The 19,501-nt window shown below is 45.3% G+C and overlaps 1 protein-coding gene across 2 annotated transcripts in view; it reads left to right on the top strand.

Moving 5' to 3' along the window:
• Positions 1-15,255, top strand: part of ARB2A (ARB2 cotranscriptional regulator A) — a 401,267-nt gene extending 386,012 nt beyond the window's left edge. For both annotated transcript variants that reach the window (XM_064140251.1, XM_064140250.1), the window contains exon 11: positions 12,448-15,255. In XM_064140251.1, coding sequence (XP_063996321.1) covers positions 12,448-12,590 — 143 coding nt within the window. In that variant the 3' untranslated portion in view covers positions 12,591-15,255. The remainder of the gene's footprint in view (positions 1-12,447) is intronic.
• Positions 15,256-19,501: the final 4,246 nt, after the last annotated feature.

Here is a 19,501-nt window from a genome sequence, read left to right as displayed (position 1 = left end):
TGCACCTTACACCACAGGACCCTGGGCAGGCCAGGCTCAGTGGCTCCAGGTTTTGTGTCCGTTTCCCACGCTTGCCTCTCTGGTGGTGCAGAAAAACACGCCTAGGCAAGGCAGGACATGTATAAGCCTATTTTGGGCCTATCAGGCCTACCACAACAGCTTCAAAGCTTAAATACTTGATTTTCAGCGTTCTTGACCAAGATGCCACATGGAGATATGTTCTCTCGGGGGATGTCAGGTTTTGAGCAGGGCAAAACTTCCTTTATCTAAAAGATAGTGGGTTTTTTCTCCTGGTTGAGAAAATGGTGGTTTTCAGATGCTAAATGCTTAATTAGTGCCGTTGGGTGCAGTTTGATGAGACTTGGGGTTTGGGGTGTTTTTAATCCATCAGAAGAAGAAATGCATCTATATTAAAAAAAATATTTAGCTCACTAATGTGTGGTATTCACATTTACAGCATTTACTCCTGTACTGGGTCTTGTAAGGCCACATCTCCAATACTGGGTTCTACTTTGGGCCACTCATTCCAAGAGGGACGTTGAGGGGCTGAAACATGTCCAGAGAAGAGCAAGGAAGCTGGTGAAGGGTTTGAAGAACAGGGCTGGTGAGGAGCAGGTAAGGGACCTAGAATAGTTTAACCTGGACAAAAGGAAGCTGAAGGAAGACCTCATTGCTCTCTACAACTCCCTGAAAGGAAATTGAAGTGAGGTGGGAATTGGTCTCTTCTCCCTAGTATCAGGTCATAGAAAGAAAGGAAATGGCCTAAAATTGTGCCAGGGGAGGTTTAGGTTGGACATGAGGAAAAAATTGTTTTCTGCAAGAGTGGTCAAGCCTTGGAAGAGGCTGCTCAGGGAGGTGGTGGAGTCACCATCTCTGGAGGTGTTCAAGAAATGGCACTCAGAGATATGATTTAATGTTTGTGATGATGCTGGGTTGATGGTTGGACTCAATGAACTTAGAGGTCTTTTCCAACTGAAACAGTTCTTTAATTCTATGATTCAATAATAGAGCAAAATCATCACCACAGACCCAGTCATTTCTTCCTGCTCAGATCTGTAGGAACCAGATCTATCCTGGATGCTGGGTCCTTATTAGGAAGGCTCTGAGCTACTTCATACATCTTCTCTTTTCTCTTTCCTCTTCTCCCTTTCCTTTTCTTTTCTTCTCTTTTCTTTTCTTAAATATACTCTCAACAGAATATTAGTTAACTTCTGGTGACCCCAAAAACATGACCTGATTTTGATAACCTGTGTTCAGGAGGGAATGACTTTACAACATCGGCTTGCTTGACCAGTTAACACATAGAGGAACAAAAAAGTCACTCATGGTCATGGGGCTGCCCTTAATATTTAATGAAGAGTAGTGAAAAATGACAGCTGTGTTAGCCTCCTCTCTCTTTCTTGCTTTGCAGACCTTCTGCCTGTATCTTTGCATCTGTTACTTGTGGGGCTAAAAAAGAATTTATGACATATTTTCTTACCTTTTGAAGCCACTTATAAGTAGTTTCTATGAAAACTCAAAAAAAACGGACGTGGTTACAAGAATGGGAGTTGAGGGATAATCTTTATTCTGCTTTGGCAAGATGCTTGCTGTTTTGTTTCCATCATCCCACTGAAGATGTTAGAGGTAATAAATGTCCAACAAAAATAAACACTGCTCGGTGTCTCAGGAGATAATAACTGAGGATAAAACATCTTTACCGTGTGTAAGTCTATTCTCTAGCATGTCCACAAAGGTTCCCACAGTTTTCCTTGGATGAATATTGCATCTAAACCAGTTTACCATGTGTCTAAGCCCTCTTCATAAGCTGTGTTTCATATCTTCAGATTTCTCTATTTATTCTCTCTTGGCTCCTCCAAAGAATTCATTTCCCCACACAATTGCTTTTAGATTGTTATCATGCCCATGACTCCACAAGCCATTACTTCTTGGCCAAACTAAACACATCAAGGTTTGAGGTTTGTTGTTCGGAGCTTTTCAAATGTCCCATCAGAAATCACTGCTTTAATTTCATTAATTGCTGTGTGTCTTGACTCTTGAATTTTGCTTAAGCGTTTAACTTTTCTTTGCCTTTGCAATGTCTAGAAGTGCCTGTAGAGAAGCTCCTCAGGTCATTGCTTCTCAAAACTCGTGAGTTAATGGACTCCTTCCTATTTTTTTTTTCCTCTGGTGCTCTAATCTGTCCTGTCAGAAGTACTTAGTGATTTTTAAGCAAGGTATATATTTTAATCTTTTTTTCCTGGTGATCCTCTGAGAGTTTCTCCTCTTCGGGGGTTTGAGACCTGGATGTTTACATCAGTAGAGCAAAACAGTCACCACAGGCACATAATTTCTTCCTGCGCAGATCCAGAGAATCCAGGAATCATAAATGGAGAAACCTTATGAATTAAAGATAGTTCTGTCACTCTTGATCATATCTGATGCACTCAAAGGTTATAAAATAAAAGAAAAAAAAAAAAGAAAAAGAAAAAGAAAAGAGGGGGAAGGGAAGGGAAGGGAAGGGAAGGGAAGGGAAGGGAAGGGAAGGGAAGGGAAGGGAAGGGAAGGGAAGGGAAGGGAAGGGAAGGGAAGGGAAGGGAAGGGAAGGGAAGGGAAGGGAAGGGAAGGGAAGGGAAGGGAAGGGAAGGGAAGGGAAGGGAAGGGAAGGGAAGGGAAGGGAAGGGAAGGGAAGGGAAGGGAAGGGAAGGGAAGGGAAGGGAAGGGAAGGGAAGGGAAGGGAAGGGAAGGGAAGGGAAGGGAAGGGAAGGGAAGGGAAGGGAAGGGAAGGGAAGGGAAGGGAAGGGAAGGGAAGGGAAGGGAAGGGAAGGGAAGGGAAGGGAAGGGAAGGGAAGGGAAGGAAAATAAATGCATGTTTAGAGTTAACTTTGTGACACAGAAGCCATTTTATATCATCCAGAAAGATGGATGCTGGAAGGGGAAATAACCTTTCTCTCTCACGTAAATGCAGATTTGGAGGGTACATCACTAGACTTAACTGCAGAATGGCACACCTAAGAGTTAAAAGTCTTATATGAAAAAGACTTTACAGGTTGTGTAGATAATAGGGTGGGGGGCAGAGGGGGGGTGGAGCTGAGGCAGAAATTCCCATTGATTCATAACTTCCAGGAGGAGAAATCCTTTCTGAAAGGCGTATCACACTCACGCTCCCAGGTCAGAAGGGGCTGGCTTGTTTGTTCAATTATTTGCAAAGGAAGAATGGATTGGGTTGCTTCTCAGAGTTGTGGAGATAAGGGTAAAAAGACCTTAAGTGAGTTTGAATATGCTTCCACTCGTGCAAATGCCCCCTAAAAGTTTCCATTACGCCCTATTAAGCATCCAGACCAAGTTTTGATAAGGCTTGAACACTTCGGCATTGCCTAATCTTAAGTGATAAATGTTAAACCAAAGGCTGCCAGCGTCTGGGGACAAGATGACAAAACTTAGGTCCTGCCCGACACCGGCGCTGAGGTTTTGCAGCGTGGCTCAAGGTCTCAGCGCCGATCACAACCATGGGGACAGAGCTCAAATCAATTGCAAACTCCATTGAGCAGGGCGTTTGGAGAGAAGCAGCAGCGCTCTGCATCCCAATGGAGACTAAACCCCGAGGCGTTGGAGCACCCTTTAATTCATTTTAAAGCTTTCACTCCTGAGGAGACAAGCCCTGAGGTCAAACCCTGTGCCTAATATCTGTGGAGAAACTTTTCAACCTGCAAACTTTTCTCTGCAGGAAGATCCCAGCGCGGAGGGGCGTATGGAGATGTCTCTCAGCTCCTCTGCCGCATGGGAAACCTTTGTCTCCCACATCTTGTAAACGTGGCGGGGGGCCACCATTGTTCCACACATCTTCTGAGCACCGCGGGAGGAGGCTTTTGTCCGGCACAGTGGGCAGGCATCGTAGGAGGGCACCTTTGTCCCTCACAGCCGGTAATCACTGCTCTGCAAGAATGAATTACTGAGATGAGCAGAGCTCCTTCCCTTTGCCAGCGATGTGCTTTCAGACGAAGAGGTCTGTCATCCTCCCTGGGCAAGGAGATGCTTTTCCTGAGTGGAAGTGAGATGAACAAGGGAAAAAAACAAAACAAACAAAAAAAAAATTTGCACACTTGCTTGTGAATGGCCACCAAGAAATCATCTTCCCGGTTGTGTTGCACAGCCACCCTTGCAGACACCAACCCCATTATCAGTCTCTCTTTTCTCCCTTCCGATTTTTTCCTGTGCATTTAGGCTGCCGTTTTGGTTGTTATTATTTCTCTTTGCTTTCATACTGTTTGCATTATCTCCTATTCAGTATATTGCCTGCTAATTAATTAACTAGTAAGTGCTCTCATTATTCTTTCAGATAACTAATAACCATGGTCAAAGATGGAGCCCTAATACCAATCCCTCTAGGACTTCATAGGTATATTTTAAGTCCCATACCATAGAATCATAGAACTGGTTTGGTTGGAAGGGATCTTTAAGCTCAGCACTGCCAGGTCACCACTGAACTGCCTCACTCACTACCACACCTACACAGCTTTGAAAACCCTTCATGGATGGGGACTGGGCAGCCTGATCCAGGACTCAACAACTCTTTGGAAGAATAATTTTTTCCTAATGTCAGACCTAAACCTCCCTTAGTGCTACTTGAGGCCGTTTCCTCTCATCCCATCAGTTGTTCTTTGAGAGAAAAGACCAATCCCCACCTCACTCCAGCCTCCCTACCCGGAGTTGTAAAGAGCAATGAGGTCAGCCTGACCCCTCAGCCTCCTCTTCTGCAGAATAAACAACCTCATTTCCCTCATCTACTCCTCACCAGCTTCATTACCCTTCCCTGGGCAAGCTTCAGCCCCTCAATGTCCTTTGGGGGGGCCCAAAACTGGACTCAGGATTTGAAGTGCATCCTCACCAGTGCTGAATATAGGTGTACAGTCACTGCCATGGTCCTGCTGGCCAAACTGTTGCTGATCCAAGCCAGAATGCTAGTGGCCTTCTTAGCCCCCTGGGCACACTGCCAGCTCATCTTCAGGCACTCTTGATGAATATTTCCAGATTCTCTTACACCAGGCAGCTCAAACCATTAGTGTTGCATGGGCTTGTTGTGACCTAAGTACCATTACTTATTATTTTAATTCTCAAGTCTTTAACCTCTTCCCATCAAGTGCACCAGTGGCCATTTCCAAGACAGTCTGACATACTGTGACTTGTGTCAGAGTTATCCTTTTCTTCAGCTGAAATACTATGAACCTGATGGACCTTGGTACTGTTCTAGACTTGTGGCAGTATGTCTTGGGTTCAAATGCAAGTTCCCAGAGACTCTAATAAATTTAATAGACCCAATGACAATTTATAGAATTTATAGAGTGCCCTCCCCTCTTCCCCCTCCTTTCCCAAAAAAGGTAGGGATTAGATATAGGGAGAGAGAGGTAAGCACACCCAAATAAATCAATCTCACTCGATTTGGAAGTTAAAAGGAAAAGTTTAGCAATAACTTAGAAAAGAAGGTATTGGAGGTAGGGGAGTTTACAAAGGATAGGGAAGGGAAAACAGCAAAATACAAAAAGGGATAAAATACAACCCGAGTAATGTGATGGTGTCTCTGCCTCGTGGCTGCCATGTGGTGTGCTGGTATGCAGTGTGAGGGAGCGAAGAAAAGAGAGCGAGCAAGGAAGCCTCTCTGTCTTTTATAGGACAGGAAGTGGGGGGAGTGGGCTAACCATCACCTGGAGTGTGGCCCACCCCTGGGGAGGGGCCAAGACCCCTTGGGTCAGGTTCAGGGTTACACCCCCCCCTGGAGTGTTAACCCTATACACAGTAGTTGCAGAAAGCAGAGCCCCAAGCTACAACCTAACAAAGAATGGCAATGAAATGAGTTGAGATGAGATGCTGAGTCTGTATTTAGTCTGCAGAGATGCTGGAGAGGTGCTAGTGGACCTGGTGCTCACGGCTAGAGCTCTCACAATTTTTACCATAAATCTTGATTATTTTGGGATCTCCTCATGTAGAGTAAAGTAATTCATTGACAAACAAGAGGTAGGAGTGACCATAGCCCATCACAGTAGTGAAGATGACAATCCATTCATAGAATCATTTTGTTGGAAGAGACCTCTAAGATCATCAAGTCCAACCATCAACCTAACAATACCATCACCATAAAATCACATCCCCGAGTACTATGCTCACATGTTTTTTGCACACTTTCAGGGATGGTGACACCACCACCTCCCTGGGCAGCCTGTTCCAATGCCTGACCACTCTTGCAGCAAAGAAGTCTTTCCTGATCTCCAACCTAAACCTCCCCCGGCACAATTTCAGGCTATTTCCTCTTGTTCTGTCACCTGATACTAGGGAGAAGAGACCAACCTCCACCTCATTGTAACCTCCTCCTGGGCAGTTGTAGAAAGCAATGAGGTTTCCCCTCAGGCTTCTTTTCTCCAGATGAAAAAAAGCCAAATTCCCTCAGCTGCTCTTGGTAAGACCTGTTATCCAGACCCTTTGTTTTAAGTGATCCTTCGGATTCCAACTACCCTTAAGTTGCCAAGTTGACCTATGTGGAAAGAATGAATAAATGCAGTATATAAGTCTCTGTCCTGATGTTTAATGGTTCAATAAAGTGATCAAGTTTGGGCTTTACCTATTCTTGTCAAGCTTGAGCTTGTTTTAGAACTCCTGTTGGTCTAAAAACCACTCATGTCCAGTTTGCAATGTTGATCTCTAATAATATTCAAAGGTAAATTTTACATGTGATAGTTTCCATTCATCCTCCTTTTCTCCACCCCCACCCCAGTCCTCTGGTGCCTAACTGATGGTGCATGCATTCTCAGAAATAATTGCCAGTAGTTCAGCAAGTTCATTAACTGGTTCCCTGAAGACCCTCAGATGCATGTCATCCAGACCGCATGATTTGTATATTAAATCTTTGCAAGAATTCCCTTACCTGGTTTCTTTTTTCCTTTTTTTTTTTTTTTTTTTTTTTTCCTGGGAATCAACATCCCATGTTGCCAGGTCTTTGTTATTCCTAACTGTCCACATCTCTTTCTGGTGGTGGTCAAATTTACTCTGAAACTTATTCAGCCTTTTTACGGTTGTCACTCCTTTCACTTCAGGCACTGGAACAGGCTGCCCAAGCAGGTGGTGGAGTCACCATCCCTGGAGGTGAGCAAGAAATGTGTGGACATGGCTCTCTGAGACATGGTTAAATGGCCAAAGTGGTGTTAGGTTGATGGTTGGACTCAGTGATTTTAGAGGTCTTTTCCAATCAAAACAATTATATAATTAAGTTGGATCCAACTTCTCTTGGGAGCCCCTTCCTAGTGATGTTCTGTACACATTAAAATATACATCCAGGTCTTCCTTACCTCTTCCCATGCTCACAACTGGAAGGTCACTGCTTTAATGTCATTTGTTTTCTCTTTGTGGAGCTGGGAGTGGGGAGATTGATATTTTTTCTCTCTTGCAGCTGTAGCCTATTGGTATATTTTTCTCCTTCAACTGTAGCCTTAGCATATCTTAGGTTGTTCTAACAACCTGAAATACTCTAACAATCTTTGTATGATCTAACGATTTTTATATGTCTTCATTGCAACATGCTTGTGAGACTTCTCCAGGAATTAATGTCTGGAATCATTATATGTTGCACAATAACCCATCACTTAGTGCAGTTTATTGAGCCATGGAGTTTATCATCCTGGCCATTAAAATTAGCAAGTGCTAAGCATTCACCTGCACCTTGGAGGACCTTGGCTTTTGTACAACTGCTTCCTATTATCTATCTCTCAAGAACAACAATTATTTTCTATCAAAAAAAATGTGGCTGCTCATGTATTTGATTTAGATTTGTCTATTGCTAAATCTGCAACTGAGATTGTAGTTGTCGGTGATTTTTTATCTCCAGCGAAGTCCTTATGGCCAAGTCTGTCATCACCCTTAGGACATAATTCCTCCTGCTTCTGCCTGGCTTTCTGAGCCTTCTGGTATGTATAAATCATAAATGCACAGTCTGTGCAGTGTTAAATTTTTAGGGCTCCCCCTTTAGTCGTAGTTGAATATGAATATGTAAGGACAAAAACTTGACCTTTAAATGACTGTAAAGGGCCAAGGCAGATATTTGGCAAGCTTCTTCTTTTGCAATATTAATCAAGCAAAGAATCATCATAATCCTGGAAACTAAATAGCCATTGTAGTGATTTTTATCACCAGGGAAATTGTTCATCTGTCAGTGAGATTGTTACTAGGAAAGGGAAAATAGGGAGTGTTCCAATTGCTTTAGACCGCTGAATCATTGAGTCCCTCCAGACCCAGAGCTTGAATTGTTTTTTTGAGAGGGGATGGGTTGAGAGCGGTTGCTTCAGGAAAGCTGCAGGTTAATCAGTTCCAGTAACAGTGCTGAATGTAAGCCTGGACTCTCCTGAGGGTGTGAGGAGAGCACCTGGGAGGAGGCAGGGTGGAGGAAAGGGACTGGAAGGCTTCAGAAACTTACTGTTTTGTCTTTTATGTGTGTGTTCCTCTTTCATTGTGTTATTAACAAGAAAAAGAAAATTTAAAAAGGAAAACGCCAAAAAAAGAGAACAGGAGAAAGGAGAGTGAAAAGGTGGAGGGCAAAAAAGGAAAATAAAAAGGGAGAGGAAAAAAAGGAAAGGAAAATAAAAGGAAAAGGAGGGAAAAGGGAAAAGAAAGAAAAGAAAGAGAGAGAGAAAGTGAGAAAGCAAGAAAGCAAGAAAGAAAGAAAGAAAGAAAGATAACAAATTTTGAAAAGAAAAAGATGCAGCATAATATCCACTGCCTTATGTTTTCATCTAGTTTAAGCTAGTGGATGTTAGTGAGGATGAACATGAATGAGACAGAAGGAGGTGGATGCAGGCAGGCAGAAATGAGAGACATGTGTCACTGGACACCATCCAGAAGATGTTTTGCAAGACAACAAAGGACAACAAAGCTGGTGAATGGTCTGGAGAACAGGACTGGTGAGGAGCAGCTGAGTGAATTGCAGTTGTTCGTCCTGGAGAAGAAGAGGCTGAGGGGGGACCTCATTTGTCTCTACAGCTCCTTGAAAGGAGGTTAGGATGAGGTGGGGGGTCAATCTCTTCTCCCTAGTATCAAGTGATAGAACAAGAGGAAATAGCCTCAAGTTGCACCAGGGAAGGTTTAGGCTGGAGATTAGGAACAATTTCTTTCCTGCAAGTGTGGTCACACACTGGAACAGGCTGCCTGGGGAGATGGTGGGGACACAATTCCTGGAGGTGTTCAAAAAATGTGTGACCGCAGCAGTTTGGGACATGTTTCAATGCACACGGTGGTGCTGGGTTGACAATTGGACTGGATGATCTTAGAGGACTTTCCCAACCATTGATTCACCTCTTGAGGCTCAATATGATGTCACTGCACACAAGCACACAGGTGCTTGAGGCGACCTACCATTGAGGTGTGATAGGATAGTTTATTGCTCCATAAAACCTGTTTTAGTAGATGACATCTTTGTTGATGTGATTGCATGGTGGCAGTGAGCAGTTGTAGAGTACCCAAACATGTTGCAACCTATGAGAGAGGTCATTAAACTGTGTAAGATTTAGGATAGGATCATTCTATGGTGGCAGTGGACAATCATGTATCAAAGCACACTGTAACCTGAGGGACAGCCCTATTAGTCTGCAGAAGCTCTAGAACAGAGTCATTGTATGATGGAGCTGGGCAATCATGGCATATTCAACTGTGGCCTGACCTGAAGGAGAGAGAGCTCAGTTAGGCTGGAAGAATATTTTTATCCTTCTGCTCTGATGGGACGCCTCTGCATACAGGATGACCCCAATCTGAGAAACAATGTTGATGAGTGCTGACTGTGTGGTGGCTTTCGCAGGCCACAGGGTGGATGGTCTTAAGATATGCAAGATATGACAGACTGGCTCTCAGCAAAGAGGGTTTACACAAAGATGGATGAATTTAGAGGTGGGAAGTATTAGTATGAAAGGTGCCTCTGTGAAATCTGTGTGAGATCTCATGAATTGTCTCCATGCAGCAAGGGTGGGAGGGAGGATGGAATCCATGTGTGACGCGGATCTTCTTTGTACAAAAACGTCTCTTTGTGTGGGAGGTGGTGTCTTTCTGTGGAGGGCTTTTTTGGAGGAGCTTGTCTGATGGCTGCCTGCAAGGGAGCTGGGGAGGGAGATGTGACGTGTAGTGTCTTCATCAAAGACTTTTCTGGAGGGGACAGCACATGTGGAACACCAAGGACATGCCAAGGATGGGTGTGCAGGGGTGAAGGTCCCCAAGGGGGACATGGAGGTAGGTGTGTGGGCAGTGACACACTACAGCATCCCTCTGAGGCAGCTGCTCTGCATCCCCAGAGTCCATCAGCCACTCCACATCCCACAGGGACCATCAGCCACCCCACATGGCATCCTTTTCTGCCAAGCAGGCCACAGCCACTGTGTCCTTCATTGTTGTCACCCCTAGATTGTGATACTGTCACAAAACTGTTGCTAGGCAACAAATGTGGTTACCAGGTCTCAGCGAATAGCTGAAGGGGAAAGTGAAGTGTTGCACCATTGTAGAGTAACCATAGCAATGACCTACTATTACAGACTGAAGAATTATCATTAACAGTGTTAAAAGTATCAAACAGAGGCCCAGGATCCAGAGACTCACAGACAGCATCTCCACATTAATTGCATTGCCCAGGGAGAGGTCCCAACTCTTTCACTAGCACTTGGCTCCTGACCTCCATCACCTTGGGGTTTTGGGGGTTGTTGTGGGGTTGTGGGTTTTTTTTTTTCCTTTTGTTTAACTCAAGCAAATGTGCTAAAAGAGATGCTGGTGAAGTAGTTAAAAGGGAAAGGCTGGAAGGCTATGAGAAAACTGATAAGAGACTTTTAACAAGGGCTTCTAGTGATGAGGGCAAATGAGTTGAAGCTTAAGGAGGGCACACTGAGACTGGACATGAGGAAGAAATTCTTGAGAGTGAGTGTGGAGAAACACTGGAACAAGTTGCCCTGAAAGTCTGTGGATGCCCCCTCCTTGGAGGTGTTCAAGAACATGTTGGATGAGGCCTGGAGCAATCTGTTTTAGTAGAAGGTGTCCCTGCCCAGAGCAAGGGTGTTGGAACTAGGACCTTAAGGTCCTTTCCAACCCAAACCATTGTCAATCTGTGACTGAGGTGAATTTGTATTCAGAGGAAAGATATAAGCAGAAAAGGCCCACTTTAGTGCCTCAGTATCATGTATGAGCTTGTTGGAAAAGGGTGCATGAGGGAATGCCTTCATGATGCTGTTCTCTGTTGGTTAAAAATGCATTTGCTGGGCTGAAAGCAATATAAAATGAAAGAGAAAGTACATCAAGTGCACAAAGTGCACCAGTATTCTTTTTTTTCAAGTTAGGAGGAACAGTTAAGGTGCTTCAATAAAGCTTTACTTACCATGATGCCTTGGGATCTTATGTTCCCAGGCCTGACATGGGTTCAGGATGTGACATGGGTGGCCATGTGTGTGCTTGTATGTCTTGTGTGTCTGTTTTTTCCTGACCAGTTGCCCTCAAGGCGAGCAGCTGAGCAGCCCTGAAACCCCAAGAGTTCCACCTGGACCAGCCATCAGCAACCTTATGTCCTCCTCCATATTCTGCATTAACAATCCTTCCAAAAGAGACCAGCAGCAGCAGAAGAATGGTGTTCTCTGGGGCTCAGTACTGGGGCCAGTTCCCTTTTAACTTTTTTATCAACAATTTGGATGAGGGAATTGAGTGCACCCTGGGGTGATTTGCAGATAACACCAAGGTGGATGGGCTTCTTGACCTGCTGGAGGGCAGAAAAGCTCTACAGAGGGATGTATTCAGGGTGGATAAATCTTGCTGTGTGAGATTCCACAGGATCAAGAGTGCTGCACTTGGGTCACACCAACCCCATGCAATGTTACAGGCTTGGGGCAGAGTGGCTGGAGAGCTTCTCAGTGAAGAAGGAATTGAGGGCATCACTTGATGGCCAGCTGAATATGAGGCAGTGGTATGCTCAGGTGGCCAAGAATGCCAGCAGCATCGTGGCTTCAGTCAGCAACGGTGTGGCCAGCAGGACCAGGACAAGGATTGTCCCACTGTACTCAGCACTGGTGAAGCCATGCCTTGAGACTCCAGAAGGACATTGAGGGGCTGACGTGTTGGAGATAAGGAACATTTCTTTCCAGACAGGGTTCTCAGGCATTGGAATAGGCTGCCCAGGGAGGTAGTGGAGTCACCATCCATGGAGGTGTTTAAGAGGTGTGTGTATGTGGTACTGAGGGACGTGGTTCTGTGGCAGTAGCTTAGCAGCAGTTCTGGGATTGTGCGGTCTAAGTGAGTGGTTGGAGTTGATGATCTCAAAGGTCTCTTCCAAGTTCAACAGTTCTGTGATTCTACGATTCTGTGATTTTATTACAATTCCATGATCTTACTATTTTAGGACTCTGTGGCTCTATGATTCTATGATCCTAACAACTCCTGGTCACACACTGTCACTTTTGTGTCTCACAGGTACAGAGCGCCATGAACTAACCTCCTGGAAGAGTTTTCCATCTATCTTTAAATTCTTCAGTGATGCAATGGAGGCAAAGAACAGCTCAGTGAAGCCAACCCCAACACGCCGCTCCAACAGGATAAAATATGAAGAACTGTGAAAGGAAGAGAAGGATAAAATAAGGGGGGGAGAATTTTTTTTTCTAAAACAACGAGAAACAAGCAAGCAAACAACAACAAGAACACCAAGAAGAAGAACCTCTTGGCTGCTTGTTTTCTGGCAGGAGTTTCCCAGCCCCTCATTAGATTGTTTTCTTCCTGGAGCACAGGGGTCGTGATGTATACATCTAAATAGCGTTTTGCATTATTTCTAGATGAGTGCAACTGTCAAAGCAATATGGGTTCAGTGGCTGTGCTTCCTGTGGGCTGTAGCTTGGATTTTGTGCTGCCCATCAGCGTGCAGATTAAGGCTGACAGTGGTGCTGCACAGTTGCAGTGTGGTGCAGCTCTTAATTGCCCTGACACAGCCCTGCCAGAATTTAACAGCTTCTTCATGGTCCCTCTTGCCTACAGGATTTCTTTTTTCCTTTTCACTGTTTTTTCCTTTTCACTCTTTTTTCCTTTTCACTCTTTTTTCCTTCCTTTTTTTTTTTTTCCAATTCTGTCTGCTTCCTTCTATTTTGAGGCAAAATAGCAATCACTTTTTTTTCTTTCTTTTTTTTCCTTTCTTTTTTTTTCTTCTCTTAAAATAGAACAGGCTAGAATCACTAAGGCTGGGAAAAAAACTTTGAGGTCAATTCCAACTGTAACCCAACTACTATGACTATATTCTGAAGCGCTACATCTGCATACTTCTTGAACACCACCAAGGATGGTGACTCCATCACCTTCCTGGGCAGCATGTTCAAAAAAAAAAAAGTGACTCAATCTCAGAAATGTGATTTTTTTTTTTTTTTAACTTCTCTTTCTCTGGGACCAAGTGGGATCAACTCCGGATTCTTTTCATTTTCTGCTGGTAGAAAAGGGTCCAAGAAGTCTGGTCCGGAATCGTAAGAAAGACCCTTTGTTGTCAAAGATTTTCTCCTCCTGACAGATCAATGGCATTATCTGTAGGATCTTCTCTTCCTTTTGAAAGCTCTACTTAAAAAAAAAAAAAAAAAAAAAAAAAAAAAAAAAAAACACCAACCAAAAAACAACAACAACAAAAAGAGGAGAAAAAAAAAATAAAACTGCCTATTCATTAACTGGCTGGATCACACTGTGAAATATGACAGGAAAAAATTTGGAAAAAAAGAGAGGAAAAGGAAGATAAAAAGGAAAAGAAAAAGAAAATAAAAGAAGATGAGGGGAAAGAGGTGAAAAATATTAAAAAAGAAAAAAGGTGTTTTTTTTAAGAAAGATGTATAAAAATGGGGAGGAGGAGGGGAAGAGGGGCACATTGCACCTTTTCCTGTTTATTTTTTAATGCAAGAACAACAACAACAACAAAAAAATAGGATGCTTCCATTTTTATACAACAGGTTTTTAACAACTTGCCACCCCTTGGTTAGTTTTCCCAAAGCTTTATCCCCACTTTCCCAAACACTGGAGGAGTGTGGGGATCCCCTGCGCCAAGCATGGGACCTTTGGGATGATGATGATGGTGGTGGTGATGATGGGGGATGTGGCTGTAGCCACCACTGTCGCTGAGTGTCTGCCTCTATAAGCGACAAGACGTGCCTCATAGCGTGCCCGGTGAGCGAGCGCGCTAATTAAGCTCTTTTAGTGTTGATGATGCTAAATTAAAGTGATCGTTTTATTCGGTGTCCGCGCCCGCCTCTCCTCCCCATCCCCTACCCCCGCCCCGCGATGTTTTTCGTAGTGCCGAAGAGGCAACGGATCTGAGACCCCCCCATGCCACCCTATCTTACATCTCCCCCCTCAGTGTCATTTCCTATCCCACAGGAGGTGGGAGCCGGGAACAGAGCGGGGAGGGGTGGTGTAAAACGAGATGATGCTCATGGAAGGGTTGCAAGGAGAAACCCAGGCAGATTTGGGTTGAAATCCTCTGGTTTGGGGGCTCTATTAGTAGCAGCATCGGGGTTCCTTCCGCCCACCTCCATCCTCCCCCCGGCACCATCACTCTCCATTTAACCTTCCCCCTTCAGAAGCTGCTCACCCTGAGTGGGGGGCGGTGTTGAGAGGAAGAGGAGGTTGGGATGGGGGTGGAGGGTCAGGTCGTGCCTACACAGGAGGCAGCGCTAAATCTGCGGAGGTGAACCTGTTGCAGGAGAGCGGAGAGGTCTGCAGCCGCTCCTCCCATCCCCAAACCCTCCGTTGGGGGATGCTGCTGCCTGCAGGTTGTCCGACACCCCCACCGCGAGGATCTGAATCCCCGCAAACTTTTGCTCGCCTCAGATTTCGTGTGTCTAGGTGAAAGAGGGAGTTTTCGTCACTTTTTGGGGGGAGTTGGTGCTTATTCCCACAGAGGAAGAGGACTGGAGGGAGAGAGGGGGAAGAGGTTTATTCCCTATCTCCCCCAGCACCGGGGTGGTGAAAAGGGGCCTCTGGGGGGTGTCAAATGTCTCGGGAATGGATCTATTTTTTTAATTATTGATGAGAAATGAAATGTGCACCCAAAAAAAAAAAAAAAACATTTCTACTGTAACGATTTGCCCTGGTTTTGTAAGGCTTTTTTCTTCACCCTACCCTTGGCCCCGGGAGACTTTACCGCTTCTGCAGGAGGGTGCTGTTAAGCACTGGGAGTGAGGTGGTGGGGTCCTTGCCGCTGGTATTGCTCCGCTTGCATTGAACCAAAAAAAAATAATAAAGACACTCTTTTCTCTCCTTCTATGCTCGTTTTTGTGTCCCACCCCACGCCGAGCTCTGCGGGTACGGCGGTCTCTGATGGGACAAGACGGAAGAAGGAAGCAGGGGACGTGTTCGCAAGCTGAACTTCGGGGAGGGGGCAAGGTGTGATTTGCTCCTACTTCCCTTGTAACTAACCCTAAACACCATAAAAATACACCTTGGGAATGAGAGCTGAAGTATTTCTCCCAGGAAAGGAGCTTTTTCAGGAGATGGGGGGAAGCCCTTACTGAGGGGGGAGGGGGGCCACTGGGGATGGTGATATCCCAGTCCAGGAAGGGAGGGACTTCAGCAAGTGTCTGTGCGGCATGGAAAGGTGACAGCGGTGTTTCTGAAACACACTCAGGAGGGATGGATGTTGGTTTAATTAATTCCTTCGGATCTATATTAAGTTGCATGGCTCTGCCTTGGGCAAAGCAGAAGTAGTGTCGTCATCGTCGTCATCATCATCATCCGTGTTTCATCACAGGAAGACTCCCTGACGTCACACTTTAGTTTGTGCCCTTCGTAGCTTCGGGCTGGCCGTGTAAAAGTGCCCCAAAATAAGGGGGGGGGGGGGGAGAATAAAAAAACAAAACCCCGGCAAAACTGACCCTAGGATAGAACCTAGGAGAATTCCCCAGTTCCTCATGATCAAGAGGTTATGGCCCCCGTGCCCACAGAGATTTGCCTACTTTGGGCAGGGGAAAAAAAAAAAAAAAAAAAAAAAAACCCCACACACCTCCAGGGATGAAAAAAAAACATCGCACCCACACCCGACACAGCATGGGGCGGAAAAATAGGTGAAAAAAAAAAGCAAAGAAATTTCTCATCTGCCTTGTGCAGAAGTGGCGATGTCTGTCTCCGGGTGCTATACTGAATTTCGGTGTGAATCTCTGGGATTCAGTCAAATGCCGATGCTTTGTCTTGGGAATGCGCGTTTTTCCCTCTGTCCCGTCGAAACTGCACTAATGTTTTTTTGTTGGGTTGGTTTGTAGATTGGTTTTGTTATGTTTGGGGAGGTTGTTTTGTTTATGTTTCCCCCTTTCATTCAGAAGCACTAATGGGGGGGGGGGGGAAGAGGGGAACCACCCGCAAAGAAAAAAACACCACCACGAAAAGTGTCAGATCCAAAACTGCGTGGAGCCGCATATTGCATCGTTCTGGAGCGAGCCAAACCAAAAATAACCTGCCAAGAATGTGTAGACCCAGGGTAGAGCTTCGTCTCACCCAGCCGAGGGATGCTCTGTATGTGCCGTGGGTATCTATCTGGATCTCACAGGGATGTGTCTGGTGTGTGTGTGTGTGTGTGTGTGCGCGTGTGTCTGTGTCCCCGCATTATGTTGACGTCCTCGACAAAGTGTGAAAAATGTACTTCTCGGGAAAACTTGGAAGAAGATGTCATTTATCATTGTGCCGCTGTAATACCACAAATTTTCACTTTTTTTTTTTTCCTTCCTTTTTTTTTTCCCCCCCTCCCTGTTCCATTTCAGATTGCATGTGTTTGTGGGTATTTCACTAGATCAGTGACAGCTCTTTATTTGCATAATTATATGCTCTGGTCTGAAGAGAAAACTCACCCCCAAATTTCATGGGTCACCAAACTGCGACAATCAATGTTTTATCACGTATGCTAAGCAAAAACCCAAGGAGCTATATGAAGTTTCTTGGGGAGTTTTGGGGTTTTTTTCTGGTTTTTTTCTTCCCCCCCCCCCCCCCCCTTTTTTTTTTTTTTTTTTTTTAATTTTCTCTCTCTTTTAAAATTTTCTTCTCAGGAAATTAAATATTTTTGTCCCTCTTTGAACAGGTGATTAAAAAAAAACCAAAACCCACCAAACCTTTCCAAGCGTCTTTGTAAACTGAATTCCGCTTGAAGGGAAAAAAAAAAAAAAAAAGGGGGGGGGTGTGGGGTGTGAACCTAGAGATTAGCTGGCAGATCTGGATTTCAGACCCCACTAGCATTATTACTTCAAAGTGGATTCAAGACAAGCAGCTTTACGGCATCTCTAAATATCGCCGTCCTAGGAGTGTCATTTAAAGGGTAGCTAAAAAATAAAAAATGGGGTGGGGAAAGTAAAATCTACCCCAAAAGTGGCCAAATACGGACAATGCAGACGTGCTCATCCAGACGGCGGTGATCAGGGGGTTTAATTTCACACGCTCAGAGCAAATTTATTCTTCCATTCCTGCCCCTCCTATAAAGATACAGATATTGGGCATAAATGTGAAGAAAACCATTTTCCGAGCTGCAAACTTTGTTCTGGTCCGTCAGCTGCACAATAACCGCACGCTCCAGTTAGGACACACAGACTCCCAAGTTTTTCTCCTGAGCAAAACCGCCTTGTTATGAGGAGGAAAAGGGGACCTGCTAATGGGAACTGATCGGTAGTGAAGATCCTCCTTCTCCTCCTCCTCTATCCACACCCAGATTCCTGGGAATCTTCAGCTCTTCCTTTGAGTCGATATAAAATAAAACTAAATATTCACTCTGAATTCGGGAAGAATTCTCAGGCGTGGAGGTGAGGTGGAAATCCCGGGGAACACGCTGCCGAAGTTTAACTGGGATAAACGGAAATATTTCTCGGGTTTAACTGGGGTAAACTGGAACATTTCTCTAATCTCCAAGCTGCAACTATGCTAGGGGTAGCCCCGCACGAGTTGCAGCTTCCACTCGGGTCCCTCCACGTACTTGAAAGCAATTTGTTTTAAAATGACTTATTTCTACTAATATATACCTCAACGATGTCCTGACCCCCAGAGCATCTCCTCGAAGTGGCCCACGGCACTATGTGGTATACGAGTCCAGCGTGGAGAGGCGTTTCTGCTCTCCTATCGTAGTTTCTTTGTTTGTTTGTTTTTTCCCTCCTTTCATTAACACCAACCCGAAGTCCCTTTCCCTGGGGAGGTAGGTTTGCAGCACAGACTTTGTCACCAGCCCAGTTTTGGAGGAGTTAAAAACCGTGGGGAAGTTTTGACCCCTGAGTGATTTCCAAAAGAACGCCTGCTCCAGGCACATGTCAACCTTCCGCCGCCTCCTCGCCTCGCAGGAACAAGGTGAAACACGAGTGAGGGAAATATAAATAGTGCTGGGAGACAAGAGGCTTCTTCGCCGTCCTCGTCTAGCTGCCTCAGAGCCTGGGGGAAGGCGGAGGGACAAGAGACCCCGGACCAGGCATCCCTTACCCGGTGGTGGGGTTGAAATGAGCCACTTAAACACACTCTCCCCCGCAGGCTCCCCGCACTTCAAAAGGGGGTCAGGTAAATATGAATATTTCCGAGGGAGAGTTCTGCAGGCTGATTTATTGCAAAGGAGACAAAAGCATCAGTTATTTCCCACTAAACGCGGCTCAGGGGAGAGCTGAGCCCTCTGAGGAAAGGCCCGGGTAGTCTCCTTTTGTCGTTCTCATTTCTCTTTACTCTCTCCCTACCTAATCCCTTAATGTCTGGCAGAGTACTCTCCCCAGACTTCTGCCTCCAAAGTCCTTCTTCGGAGCTGTTGTCCCTGACACAATCAGACAAACAACCTCCTTGCGCATTTCCCCCGCCTCCTAGGACCACTCTACACCCCTTCTCTTCCCCAGCTTGACTCGCCAAAAAAAGATGTTGATTTTCATTGTCTGTAGCAAAGTCGAGGGGTCCTGCATGCCTTCCTGTAATACCCAAGCACAAAAATATCCTTCCCAAAATTCTGCCCTGTCCTATTAGCCAGCTTTTATTTTTCCTCCAGGAGAAAGCTGATAAAAATATAGAACTTGTAAATATTGATCTCAGCAGTTTTACTGTCACTTGTGCAGGCTTCCCTCTGATCCTCCATCTCCTGCCCACACACCTCTACTCTCACCGTCGATTCCCACCGAATATCTCCACTAATTCAATTAAGATCCATCCCTTGATTCATGCTCGGTTTTGGGGCTGACTGGGGGACATCACCCCCCTACGCACACACCTCTTCAAGTCCATTTCAGATGTTTCTTGTAATGATAATGATGTAGATTATAAATAGTTTCTTTTATACTTTCTGGTAATTTGGAGTCCATCTTCTCTTCTTGGAGGCAGCCCCAAAACTAGTGAAGGACACTGCTGGTGGGGCTTACGTGGTGTGCTAATTCGGTTGCAGGGATCAAAGCCAGGACCGTTTCCCAAAATCCCTCGGGGGCATGGACCACCGGGCAGGACACCACACTTCACAGGGGATTTCGGAGCCCGCTCCCTCCGCCCCACCTTTCCCCAGGGGATGCGGGGCTAG

Source organism: Pogoniulus pusillus, chromosome Z (assembly GCF_015220805.1).
Source record: "Pogoniulus pusillus isolate bPogPus1 chromosome Z, bPogPus1.pri, whole genome shotgun sequence".
Lineage (NCBI taxonomy): Eukaryota > Metazoa > Chordata > Aves > Piciformes > Lybiidae > Pogoniulus > Pogoniulus pusillus.
This window is presented reverse-complemented; position numbering and strand designations above follow the sequence as displayed.